Here is a 14,517-nt window from a genome sequence, read left to right on the forward strand (position 1 = left end):
AGGAGAATGAGGGAGGGGGAGGGGGGAGGGGGAGATGGGAGGGGAGACTGGCTGACAAACACGAAATAAAGTTGGAATAATCTGATCTCCAACCACTGACTGCCATTCCAGAAAAGATGGGGTGAGCTGTGGAGTCAATGCAGAGATGCTTAGGAGTGAGTTGGGACGGACGGACGGACGAATGAGAGTAGGCAAATTCACAGCAGATGCAGTATGTGTAGATAAACGTGGGCTTACTGACTGAGCAAAAAACAGGAAGATGGATTATCTGAATGGCCATATTCAACTAAATGTCATTATTAGGAAAATTGGCCTAATAAAAGAAACTCCAAAGAAATTTGAAAGGTGCTTTTGTTCCAAAGGCAGACCAAGTTATCAATTGGTATGCATGAACAAGAATGAAGTTCAATCAAGCTGACTATATTGAAAATGCATTAATGCTTTGTCCAAAAAAAGTTACTAAATTTCCCTCCAGGTAGTCAAAACATGAAGGAATCAGACACACAAATTTTACAATTTGTAAGTGGCAAGAATCACAACTGAGACACTATAAATAATAGCTATTCAACAGAACATTTCCTTAATGGGTTTAGTCACAATCCAAATATAACCAAACGTTTCAAGAAAAGCAGCAATTATGGCCCAAGCATTTACTCAAATACCATTTAAAGTTTGTGCACTTGAGTGTACACCAAAAGAAAAAGAATGTATATTAATGCCTATGAATTGTATATTTCCCAAAAATCAATAGTCAACTCAGCAAATTCGTACAAGCATTCGTGACTTGTGTTTATTTGCTTTCAGAAATCTGATAAGCCAGAACAAATGCAATCCCTCACCACTATTTATACCAATTTGGAAGCATTTCAACACAAACAGTAAAATCAAAACATGGACAACATTTTCTTTTAATAAAAGATGGGCTGCTGCCAGTTAAATTATAGCCCCAAGCTTCCTGCGGGGAGGGGGGGGGGAATGGAGTCTATGATCTTAGAATGTATTCAAAATAAAAAGGACAAATCACAAATGCACTGTAGTTTAACTTTTTTGTAATTAGGACAAAGAGATATGGACTTCTAAACTCAATTCAAAACTGCAATGTTCTGTTCAGTTTTCAAAACCGAAAAGAGAGAGTTTGGCTTGGTTCCATTGAACACATTTATACAAATTTACTGCAAAGTCAAGTTTTAGTTGAATATGACCTCAAATTAAAATTTTCCTTGCAAAATACTTTAATTACTTAAATATTCCGATGAGAACTTTATGTTTGAAACTCAATCTTCTCTTCACATAAATCAATCATGGTGTTTTAAAAATAGGCAATTGTAGTAATAAACAACCCACCTTTTTGCACATGCTTATCTGCATTACTGCATAACTGATAAGGGCCTCTTTCAGGTCATTGTTCTTCTGTTCCTTAAAGCGCTCAATGTCTGCCCAGGCATCCTTCATGAAATCTCTAAAATTAGATATCAAAATAGAACTTAAATGCAATACAAGCCTAAATTTAAAAAAAGGAACCCAAAACTGGGATTCAAGTTGAAATTTGAAAAACAATGACAGAGTGTATTAAACCCAAGAAACATTATGGAAAAGTATAAACATTCAAGAAAAGGTGGTAAGGAAAAGCCAGGGAACTATAGAGCAGTGAGCCTGACATTGGTGGTGGGCAAACTGTTGGAAGGAATTCTGAAGGACAGGATTTACATTTATTTGGAAATGAAAGGACTGATTAGAGATAATCAGCATGGCTTTGTGTGTGGGAAACAGTGTATTAACTTGACTTAGTTTTTCAAAGTAGTGACAGATTGATATGGGCAAAGTGTGGATGCGATCTATCTGGACTTCAGTAAAGAGTTTGATAACGTTCCTCATGGTAGACAGGTTAGCATCTGCAGTTTTTTTGTCTCTAGATCAGATGGAAAACAGGGAGGACTAGCCATTTGGATACAGGACTGGCTCAAAAAGGCAGACAGAGTGGTGGTGGAGGCTTTTCAGACTGGAGGCCTGTGACCAGCGGAGTGCCACAAGGGTTGGTACGAGGTCCATTGCTTTTCGTCATTTTATATAAATGGTTTGGATGTGAACACAGGAGGGATAGTTAGTAATTTTGCAGATGACGCCAAAATTGGAGGTGTAGTGGACAGCAAAGATTACCTCAGTACAATGGGATGGGTCAATGGGCCGAGGAGTGGTAGATAGAATTTAATTTAGATAAATGGGAGGTGCTGCAGTTTAGAAAGGCAAAATCAGGGCAGTACTTATACATTTAATGGCAAGGTCCTGGGGAGTGTTGCTGAACAAAGACCTTGACATGCAGATTCATAGTTTCTTGAAATTAGAGTCTCAGGTAGATAGGTTAGTGAAGGCAATGTTTGGTATGCTTGCCTTTAATTGGTCAGTGAATTGAATATGGAGTTGGGAGTCATGTTGCAGGTGTACAGGAAATTGGTTAGGCCCCTTTTGGAATACAGTGTGCAATTCTGGTCACGCTGCTGCCATAGGAAGAATGTTGTGAAGCCTGAAAGGGTTCAGAAAAGATTTAAAAAGGATGTTGACAGGTTTGGAGGGTTTGAGCTATATGGAGAAGCTAAATAGGCTGAAGTTATTTTCCTTGGATTGTCAGAGGCCGGAGGGGTGACTTTATCAAGGTTTATCAAATCATGAGGGGCATTTATAAGGTAAATACACAAAAACGTCTTTTCCCCCCAGAGTGGGAAGTCCAAAACTAGAGGGCACAGGCTTAGGATGAGAGGGGAAAGATTTGAAAGGGATTCAAGTGGAAACCTTTTCACATGGAGGATGGCATGTGTATGGAATGAGCTGTCAAAGGAAGTGGAGGAGGCTGGTACAATTACAACAACATTTAAAAAGACATCTGGATGGGTATAAGAATAGGAAACATTTAGAGAGATTAGGGCCAAATGCTGGCAAGTGGGACTAGATTTATCTAGGATATCTGGTCGGCATGGACAAGTTGGACCATCTCTCTGACTAGGTTGGTGTAGACATACAGAATCATACAATCCAAAAAAGTGTGAAGCAGGCCACTCAGCCCTTGGAGTCCTCCAGACAGCATCCCACCATATCCCTGTATTTCCCATGGCTAATCCACCTAGCCTGGACACTACAGGCAATTTAGCATTGCCAATCCACCTAACCTGCATATCTTTGGACTACTGGGGAAAAACAGAAGCACCTGGAGGAAACCCATGCAGACAGGGGGAGAATGTGCAAACTCCACACAGTCACCAGAGGATGGAATCCAATCTGAATCTCTGGCATTTTAAGGCAGCAGAGCTAACCACTGAACCATTGTACTCCCACACTAGAGAGGAAACCAAAAATCAGTTAGTGGCACTTATACCTTTAACTTGTTGAGATTCATGAAGCTGTAAGGAAAACAGGGAGATGGTGGTGTACTGGTAATGTCACTGATCTAATAATCCAGAGTCCCAGGATAATCTTTTGGGGACACAAGTTTAAATCCCATCATGACAGCAATGGAATTTAAAAACAGCTATTAATACCCAAATTAGCTTTTCAATTTCAGACATGGTGACCATGAAACTATTAGTAATTTGCCCAAAAATCCACATGGTTCAATATGGTCCTTCAGCGAATGGAGACGACAACAGTTCAAGCAAATTAGCTTTTTATCACAAGTGCGTGCTGTATCCATAACAATACACAAAATTGAACATGGCAAGTAATCTACACCATACAGTCAGAATCAGATGTACAGCATGGAAACAGACAATTCAGTCCAACCCGTCCATGCTGACCAGATATTCCAATCCAATCTAGTCCCACCTGCCAGCACCTGGCCCATATCCCTCCAAAGCCTTCCTATTCATATACCCATCCAAATGCCTCTTAAATGTTGCAATTGTACCAGCCTCCACCACATCCTCTGGCAGCTTATTCCATAAGCACATACCACCCTGTGTGAAAACGTTGCCCCTTAGGTCTCTTTTATATCTTTCCCCTCTCACCCTAAACCTATGCCCTCTTGTTCTGGACTCCCTCACCCCAGGGAAAAGACTTTATCTAGTTATCCTATCCATGTCCCTCATGATTTTATAAACCTCTAAGGTCACCCCTCAGCCTCCAATGCTCAGACTTTCTGTGCTTATAAGTAAAGCTGTAACCTTTACTATAACTTTTTTGTTTTTCTGTATTTTTAATTTGGGAATAAAATGGAAAAGGTAAACCAATAGAGGAAAGCATACCAAACGCCTTCTTCACGATCCTATCTACCTGCGACTCCACTTTCAGAGAGCTATGAACCTGCACTCCAAGGTCTCTGTTCAGCAACACTCCCTAGGACCTTACCATTAAGTGTATAAGTCCTGCTAAGATTTGCTTTCCCAAAATGCAGCACCTCACATTTATCTATAAAACATCTATAAAATTATTTTTTGTAAAACAACTTTGATAAGGTGAAGCTTGTGAAATTTCACTCCTTAATATCCACAAGCAAGATGTTTCAACAAGAGCTGTCAAGAAAGGCTTTCATCTATGAGAAGTTGTCCTCTTTTTAAAAAACCTCCAACAGCTGAAAAGAGGAACCCTGCAGTGAAAGAATCTTTAAAAAGTAGCAATCCTGTGAAAGAGCTACTACAACATCCAGAAATACCAAAAATTGGTTAGTTGTTGAAATGCACATAGACAGACATTTAACTGCGCAAGAATTGGCACAAAAGGCTGGTAGGTTTGTATTTTTGGCATTATGAAATACCTCAAATTTCCAAAAGCACATCAGACATTTACTTCAGATGAAATCAGTGTTTACAACAATGAATGACCAAGTGAGGTACATTTTTCCAAACAGATTTGAATCCCATTGAATGTTTCCAGCACCCTGTTGTGTCTGTCACAGCTTTCTGCAAGAACAGTTCAACTAGCCCCACTCGTCTAACCTCAATGTACAATTTTTGTTTGCCTTCAGTTGTTTATCAAATTCCTTTTGCAAAGCCACAATTTGATTTACCTTCAAGCCTCAGGCCATAGTCCAGATTCAGTCTCCTCACTGCATAAAACCACATTTAATCATATCATCTTCAATCTGTTTCCTCTGGTTCTTGTCTCCTCTGACAGGGGAACAGTTTCTATTTACACTATTCAGACCCAGGATGATTTTGAACACCACCCTCAAAAATCTCCTTTCAACTTCCTTTTCTAGAAGAGAAGTACCACAGCTTCTTCATTCTAACTTCCTAACAAAATCCCTGGGATCACTGTCAGTCTTTTCTACACGTTCTTTAATGCCTTTATATCCCTACATACGAGTGGTGTCCACGATTAGACAATATTGTAGTGGAGGTCAAACTACTGTTTTAAAACACAGGCATAATTACTTCATTGCTTTGGTACCCCATGCATTATGAAACCTAGGATCCCTAGGCCTTTAAAAATCAATTTCTCAACCTACCCTTCTGCCTTCAAATGATTTATATGAACATGTCCAGGTCTCCTCTAGACAAATAGCACCGTCATGTTACCTGACATATTAGTCTATAAAATTTTTAAAAAGCTCAGAAAGCAAAAAAAGATATTCAAAGATTAATTTGGACAAACAGGGTACCAAACAATCTTGAGTGGGAAGGGATATTTGCTGGACTGCATGGTTAAATCTTCACATGAAATCTTCTCGTCAATTGTTTCTCTTTAGTAATTTCACATCCCCAAAGAATGTTCCCAAAAGTAGAATGGTTTTGTTTGCTTATGTTTTGTTTGTTCAAGGTTTCTCATTTTAAACATGCACGAGTAGAAAATTAATAAAGTCAATACTTTCATAAATACATAATGGCTCATTCCTTAACTCAAAACAGTGACATTAAACCAATACAGCTTTTATGCAATTTACAAACATAATAATACATTAAAATGCACAAGTGGTGCAGATTCTATCCAGAGTCCTAAACAATTTAAGTATACAGTATCCAAGGAACACTTAATAGTCTGAAGTGTAAGGAAGTGTCTGAAAATAACACTACTTTAAAACTACTTCTTTCAAAAATAAAAAAAATTAATCAAGTCTGGTGGCACTTCTAAAATTGTTTTATGTAGATTCAAAATTAAATACTATATTCTGTACAAAAAATTAATGTGACACTATTTGTCAACACAAGATTTGTTTAGCAGTAAAACATACAAGTTGTACTGTTGATCTTACTCGCATTCAAGATTCTTGGCCTTCACAAGCTCCTCTCCATCAGTAATTTGCTCCTCCAACATATTTAGTTTAACTTCTCTTTGTTCCGGTGTTTCCTGACCAAAAAGTTTGCTTGTCATACCTTTCAGGGAGAACGTGCGCACGGTCTGTAAATAAAAATTGGTGTCATCATTCAGATATAGAAACTTAAATATTTCCATAAAGACATACTTCCCATAGTAGTCAGTCAGTCATTAACCTACATAAAGAATAAATGCTGTTAAAAATAATGAGTTATGCAAAATGAGGCATTGATAGTTGCCTATTCTGTAAGAATTCATTTGATGACTGAATTCAGATAATATTGGTAGCAATAAACACAGACCTGGCTATTTAGCATTCTAGTAGTGTAGAAAAACTTAACGTGCAAGGTTGAAAAATGTTTTACAATTAACTCAACCATCACGTAGGGCATTTTGACAGAAAGACACACTACTTCAATGGGTAATTTCATAATTTAAAACGATGCAAGTCAGTCACAAACACACTCACTCCAAAAGAAAAAGGCAATTTGATCAGTGCAATTTATACAGATGCTACTTCCAAAGAGTGGATAAACAGAAAAGGTAAAAGAAAAATGGCATGCAAAGAACATAACAGAAAAATATGATTTAGCCCTTCAATTCTGACCAGTCACTCAATTATGGCATGGGTGATTTGCCCAATGTCTTAACTCTTCTTTTATCAGCTCATTAGATTCAAAATTTTGGGGATTAAGGCTAACTACCTTCTCTATAAATATGTCATGATCTAGCCTCCACAATTCTGTTGATCCCTCTCAGAATCTTATGTTTTGAGAAGATTTCTCCAATGCTTCTAAACTCCAATGATTAAAGATTAAGTTAATTTTTTTTGATAAGTCACCCCCCACCCCACAAAATCCCAGAAGTCAGCCAAGTGAATCTCTTTAGAACAACCTCTAAAACCATATAAATCTTTTATAAAATATAGGGTCTAAAACTGTACACAGCATTCCACAGTCAGTCTCAACAACACTTTTATTACAATTTTTACATTCTAACCCGTAGCAACAAAGGTCAAATTCAACTTTCCTTCTTAATTACTTGCTACACCTGCAAGCTAACATTGAATAAGAACACTCAAATTTCTGGAGTTTTTGGAGAATTTGTTTGATTTCATTAAGCTTTATTAATTGAATACCAATTCTTCCTTAGTATTGGACTCTGGCATAGCCTGACATCTGTTGTTGGGATAAACTGACCTGTAGGTTCTTTCTTTGTCACCTCCCATCTTGAACGGGGTGTCACATGAGCAGTTTGTTTCGAACTCACTGGAACATTCCCAAAATCCAGCAAGTTCTGGAATATTTCATACAATACCTCTATTTTTGCAGCCACCCCTTTAAATCCCTCCAACACAGGCCATCAGATCCTGTTGGCTTTTCTGCCTTTAATCTGGTTAGTTTTGTCAAATATTTTGTCTCGTAATAGAGACTGTTACAAGGATTTTTTTTCCTATAAGCACCTTGCTTATATTATCTTTGGGATGCTTACATAAAAGTCCTCCACTGTGAAGGATGCAAAATATTGGCCTAAATCATCTGCCATTTCCCTGTCCATTATTAGTTCTCAGTTTCATCCTCTACTGCTCCATGCTTACTTTAGCTACTGCTTTTCTTTGTAAATACCCATAGAAACTTCTGCTGTTTCTTCTTATATTTCTTCAAAATTTAATTACATGAATCAAATTTCCCCCACTTTGCTTTATCATCCTCTTGGTCTAAAAATATTCCAAATCCTCAGGCCTATGAATAGTTTTTAGCTTAGCTTTTGATTGGATACTCTTCTTGAACACATTGTTAAGGAGGAGTGCTTCATTGTTCTCATCAAGTCCTTCTTGGGAAAAAAAAGCTTTTTGCTCAGGATCATGAATACCTACTTAAAGCTCTGTCACTGACTTTCCCCAGAGTTTATTTTCCAGCCTGATGTGCACTGTGGGTCATGAGAATAGCATAAATCCATGCATTAAAAGACTGATCTTAAAAGGACGTGGCTTCAGTTCATGATGAAAAAGGGAGGATGATTTAGGTGAAAATATGCTTGCCATTTGACCTCCTGACTATGTGTCATTGTATATTCCAGTTCTGGCTTCAACAGGGATGCAATGGACCCATCTTAAAATGGCATGTGGGCAGAAAATCAGTTACGCTTCTCCTCAGCGATCAAAATCTGGGCCAAAGTAATTCAAATTATGCTGCTAGTATCAATGGATATATTCAAAAAGGTTGAGCAAAAACTACATTAACAGAGACAAATATCTGAATTAAGAGCATAGAACAAAATATGGAAAGGGTTAAAATTATAAATCAAAAGAAAAATAAGTAAACAGAGAAAGCTTTTCCTTAGCATGATAACTATAGCATCTAGCTAATGGTCAAAAAACTAGAATGAGCCATTTCATACATCAGACAAGATCATGGTTTGCAAAGGCTAAGAAAAACATTAAAATTAAAATTTCTTCAATTGATTAGAACCAACATATTTACATGCATATCATGTCCAATTTATGGACTTTATTTCAATTACGCATTAATTGCCTGTCTTTGTATTGGAGTAAGAGGATTAGTTTCTACAGAGTTTAAACAATGTTAATAAAAAGATAAAACCCATTCAGGAAAAGAAACCTTCTAATCTTGGTGAGATTGGCAATTGAAATATAGATCTCTTCTCCCACACAGCATACATATTACAAATGCAAAATCTGTACTCCCTTATTAATTAATTACAAAAAGTAGTTGGTTAATTTTTCGTGAACTGAACATTAATGTTTCTGTTCAAGTCAAAAAACAAAAACAAACAAACAATGGGCTCATTGTAATTGTACTGGATTATAAATTGCCAATACTCACAAAGTATTTCAATAATAATTTGCAATTATACCCCGAAGATCTTTGACCATAGCCAAATATATAAAAAGGAGAAAGAAAACCAGGATACTCATCCAACTTAATCCAAAATTCTGGGAAACTACTGACAGTTGTGATTACTTTTGTATTCATGAGAATAGTAAGCTAGTGAGGTGGGCTTATTACACAAGAACTCTACAAATACCTAAACAATCTGCACATATCTTGGATACATAGATGGAAATGTGTTGCTGGAAAAGCGCAGCAGGTCAGGCAGCATCTAGGGAACAAGAGAATCGACGTTTCGGGCATTAGCCCTGTTCCCTGGATGCTGCCTGACCTGCTGCGCTTTTCCAGCAACACATTTCCATCTCTGATCTCCAGCATCTGCAGACCTCACTTTCTCCTCTTGGATACATATACAGGCAAGCCCCTGGAACATGAACGGGTTCCATTTGAGTCTGTTAGCAAGTTGGCTTGTACACAAGTCATAACACAATGCAGGACAACTTTAAAAAGACAGTGTCAAACCAGGAAATATTCATTTCTTTAAAATCACACCACTGAATGGGAATGCAAACTTAAGTGTAGATATTCATACAGTGAATATCCTGTAGTGAACTGTCGAAGGGTGCGAGAATGAATTACCCACACAGATTCCAGTAGTGTGGCACACTGCCATCACCAACTGCATATAGTTGCAGAGTGATTGAAATTTGCATTCTGCACTCTTCCATACAAGTTTAATCTCCACATATATTTAATTGGACTGGTATTCAAAGTGCTCATACAATATGGCAAAGATAACTGAAAAGAAAAGGATCACACCCCTGTAGCGAGCTCCTCTTTTTGTTGTTTCTTTGATGTTAGATCCAAAGCAGCCATCTCCAAATCATACTGGTGCAGTTCATGCTTTCTACATACAGACCTAGAATCAAAAGAAATTAGTAATAATACCAAGAATATTAACATTTCATTAATATACTAATTTAACAAGACTTCACAATTTAGTTTCTGTAAAAATATCGTCAGATTTACATTGTGATAGCTCCCATATTTATACTGGAATTTAATAGTGGAATCTTTCAAACTCTTTGCCCGAGTAACATGAGCCAAACAGTTCATACACAGGACAATGTCCAAGGAGAATGAGGTAAGTCAGACTTTCCAATTGTTGCCTGGAATTTTAATTTTTAGAGAACAACTTGTATAATTGGTAATCTGGCTTCAACAGATTTCCAAATATTCAGTTACTAATATGTTTTATCTAGTGCAAAAATTCTCTTCCCACTTCCAAATTTTCTTTTCCAAAGTTCAAATCATCTACGACAATTACAAGCCACAGTTTTATTGTGTTATTTCTAGACCAGATAATCCTTCAACAGTGGGAAAGCAAGGGCCTAGTGGTATTACTACCACTGGACTGTTAATCCAGAGACCCAGTAGTGTTCTGGAGACCTGGGTTTGAATACCAAGGCAGATGGCGGAATCTGAATTCAATACATATATGGAAGTACAAATTAAAATGATGACTATAAATCCATTGTCAATTATCGGAAAAATCCCACCTGCTTCACTAATGCCCTTTAGAAAAAGAAAAGAAACAGCCATCCTTTCTGGTCTGGTCTACATCCAGAACTGCAGCACTGTGGTTGACTCGTAACTGCCTTCTGGGCAATGAATGTTGGCCTAATCAGCAGAACCCTCATACAATGAATGAATTAAAAAAATTGAGCCAAACTTATATAATGCTGTTTCAACAGTTACTATCAGCATATCAGGATTCCTAAGAATATCATGAGCCATTTGTTTGATAATTGACACTTAAGCTTTGAGTAAAGAAAAATCTGAAAGTAAGCCATTATGCAAATCAGGGTTAAAATTTACATAAATCATACAATAGGATAAAAGATCAGCATAACGTTAAGGGCCGAAGGCCCCATACTGTTCTATGTTCTAACAAGATGAGAGGGATTCAGACTAAAGTACTAATTTGCACATAAAAACTTTAAAATAAAACAGGGAGTTATGAAATTTGTTTTTCATTTAAGTTTACTTATCATTTGATTTCTTTATGGAGCTAGAAATAATTTGGATTTTGTATCAGAATGAATCAAAACTTCTATGCATAAGCAATTGTTATGATGGTTTCTCAGTTTCACAAACTAGCTGCGAAATGATAGTTCAGTGATTACAATAAAATTGAATTCTAAGAATCTGACAACACTTGCTGTTTTACAGGTTAAACTAACATGCCAAAAATTGTCCTGATGTGCACATTTAAAAACAGATGTGCATCTTTCACCAATTGTTATGGTTATAGTGTCAAATGCCCACCCCCAAAATTAGGCATTAAAATCAGAACAACCTTGATTATCCAAACGAGACTGGTGGGGAGTATTTTGTTTGGATAACTGATTGGATCATAAACAAAGGAAGCCATTCTGAACATAACCTACGTAAAACACATTTAGAGTTTTTATTTCATTCAATAAAATGTGTACAAACACTGGATATTACTTAAAAATTCATCATTTTACAAATAAAAATCACTTTTTGGGTAGAGTTTGACTTAAGTCCGAAATTTTTCACTGACATTTTCCTCTGTTTTATCCTGGTCCTCGACAGCAACTGGTATCTTTGCTTGGTGTCGTCCCATCATCCAGACTAACCAAGTGTTGTCCCTCCCTCCTCAGTGACAACCAAGCCCTTAAAGAGACAGAGGGGCACAAAATATAGGGGGAAAACGAGAGGGGGGAAGACTTTTTTTTAAACTGACTTCAGTTTCCGTCCTTTTTTTTTAAAAACACAGGGGGAAGTCATGTTTTCCTCTTGTTTCCTCCCATCAAGTTTTCCTCTGGTTTATTTTCAGGTGTGCTAACTCATTACAATTTGCTTCCCCCCCAACAAAAGTTACATTAAATTTTCTTGTCAGCTGAAAGATATTGTTTGGAAAAAAAAAGAGAGTAGTCATGGGAAAACAGGAGGAAGAGCAATGGAAATGAAAAGTGGGAGCGCATTTTTTTGGCTTAACTTTGGAGAATGAGCAGAGGAAACACAATTGTTGGGTTTGCAAAATGCAGCAAGTCAATATTGCAAGGGAATCATGCTGTTAGAATACACAGCTCGGCCTTACATTTTTTTTTGCATGCTCACAGTCACAAATCTTTGGCCTCTGAGAATAGGTATCAGAGAGCCCTTCTATGTAAATAAACATCATGTCTCATCTCATGTATATATTTGAAGTTAATTTATTAAAACATACTTGCATCTATATTCCAGTTCAAATTTACAAAATGAAGCATTAAATGGATGAGGAATAGAATTTCCTACTTCAATTAAAATGCATGTACAGGGACATCGAGATCTTTGTCGGATAATCTGAAATTCAGATAACCGAGGTTGTTCTATAAACATATGTACAATTGAATTGCCCTAGGGAGGGAACTAACATTGCCGACCTACAGCTTATCGACCTAACTGCAAATTTAACTATCCTTTAACCATGCTTCAGGCTTCCCCACACTAGTCCCATTTCCCTGGATATAATCAGATTATATGGGTGCTGTTAATCTCAGTCCTGAAGATAATCATCAACCATGCTTCCACAGACAACAGATAAAGAATTTCAAAAGAATCACATTGCTGAGTTTAGAAAACACAAGTTTTAAGATGGCTTGCCACTTATTCTGAGATCGTATTTCCCGATTCTAGATTCTCCCACTGATTTCATTACTTACCTTTTCTGCCATAGACCACCTTCTGGATACTTTACGTTTGAAAAATTAAGCATTATTAGTTTTTCAATCGGAAATTTTCACAGATGGACGCCTTCAAAAAGGCATGTTGCTATGGTCTTTTATTTTAAAAAACAGTTTCAGATTAGTCAATTGTTAAAATGTGTTCATTCGTGAGACATGGGTGTTGTTGGCTATTAATTATCTATAGGAAAAAGTGAGGACTTCAGATGCTGGAGCATCAGAGTCAGAAGTGTGGCACTGAAAAAACACAGCAGGTCAGGCAGCATCTGAAGAGCAGGCATGTCAACTTTTCAGGCATAGGCCCTTCATCAGGAATGTGATGGGCTTATGCCTGAAACGACTCTCCTGTTTCTGTGCTTTTCCAGCGTCACACTTCTGACAGTATTAATTATCCCTTTCAAGAAGGAAGAAACCATGTTCTTCAACTGCAATACATTCAGGTATAGGTATACCCATTGTGCTGTTAAGGAAGCAATTCCAGGATTTTTGACCCAGCTATACTGAAAGAACACGGATATGTTGTTTCGAAGTCAGGATGGTGATTGGTTTGGAAAGGAACTTGCACATGGTGAACTTCCTGCCTTGGCATTGTAGATGACAATCAAGCTTGTAAAGTGCTCCCTAAGGAACCCTGGTGAATTTCTACAGTGCATCTGATAGATGGTACACACTGCTGCTACTGAGCATTGGTTGCGCATGGACTGAATGCTTGTGGAAATCAAGCAGGCTGCTTTCTTTTGGATGGTGCTAAGCTTCTTGAGTTTTGTTGGACTGCACTCATCCAGGCAAGTGGACAGCATTCCATCAGACTTGTCATGGGCTTTGTGGACTTAGGGAGTCAGCAGAGTTCAGATTCCTAGATTCTGACATGCTCTTGCAGCCACAGTATTTATATGGCTAGCTCAGCTCAGTTTATTGTCAGTAGTAATGCCCAAGATATTGATAGTGGGGGATTCAGTGATGATAATACCATTCAAGGTTAAGAGGTGACAATTAGACTCTCTCTTATTCAAGGTTATGTTATGATCCCAGCTGACATTACTATTAGTAAAGTTAGATCCCAGAATGAAATCCAGCTAAATGTATTATTTTTTTTTTAAATTAACATGCTCACAAGGCTGCAGGATTAGTTTTAACAATAAAACAGAAGCATATTACACACAAATAAAAATAACCTTTTCAAATGTATGAAAAATTTCAAAACATATCAAAATAACTCCCATCTATTCCCAACTACAATCATTTTATAGGAATCAAAATCTAGACAAATTTTCCTTCCCCAACAACTCTGTAGGTTTGATTTAACAGTTTCTTCAGCTCCTGCCTTTGTGTGCTGAGGCCACATCTGAGATGTTAAGACTTTTCTCAGCCCTTAACCTACAAAGGGCAGCACGGTGGCACAGTGGTTAGCACTGCTGCCTCACAGCGCCAGAGACCCGGGTTCAATTCCCACCTCAGGCGACTGTGTGTGGTGTTTGCACATTCTCCCCGTGTCTGCGTGGGTTTCCTCCGGGTGCTCCGGTTTCCTCCCACAGTCCAAAAATGTGCAGGTTAGGTGAATTGGCCATGCTAAAATGCCCGCAGTGTTAGGTGCAGGAGTAAAATGTAGGGGAATGGGTCTGGGTGGATTGCGCTTCCGCAGGTCGGTGTGGACTTGTTGGGCTAAAGGGCCT

At 37.7% G+C, this 14,517-nt stretch overlaps 1 protein-coding gene across 1 annotated transcript in view; it reads right to left on the reverse strand.

Moving 5' to 3' along the window:
• Window positions 1-14,517, reverse strand: part of snx4 (sorting nexin 4) — a 53,787-nt gene that overhangs the window by 2,901 nt on the left and 36,369 nt on the right. The window contains exons 11-13 of the mRNA XM_043693968.1: window positions 9,912-10,011; window positions 6,179-6,324; window positions 1,345-1,459 (exon numbers count right to left, since the gene is read on the reverse strand). Of these exons, the coding sequence (XP_043549903.1) occupies window positions 1,345-1,459; window positions 6,179-6,324; window positions 9,912-10,011 (361 nt within the window). The remainder of the gene's footprint in view (window positions 1-1,344; window positions 1,460-6,178; window positions 6,325-9,911; window positions 10,012-14,517) is intronic.

The sequence above is a fragment of the Chiloscyllium plagiosum genome, chromosome 7 (assembly GCF_004010195.1).
Source record: "Chiloscyllium plagiosum isolate BGI_BamShark_2017 chromosome 7, ASM401019v2, whole genome shotgun sequence".
Lineage (NCBI taxonomy): Eukaryota > Metazoa > Chordata > Chondrichthyes > Orectolobiformes > Hemiscylliidae > Chiloscyllium > Chiloscyllium plagiosum.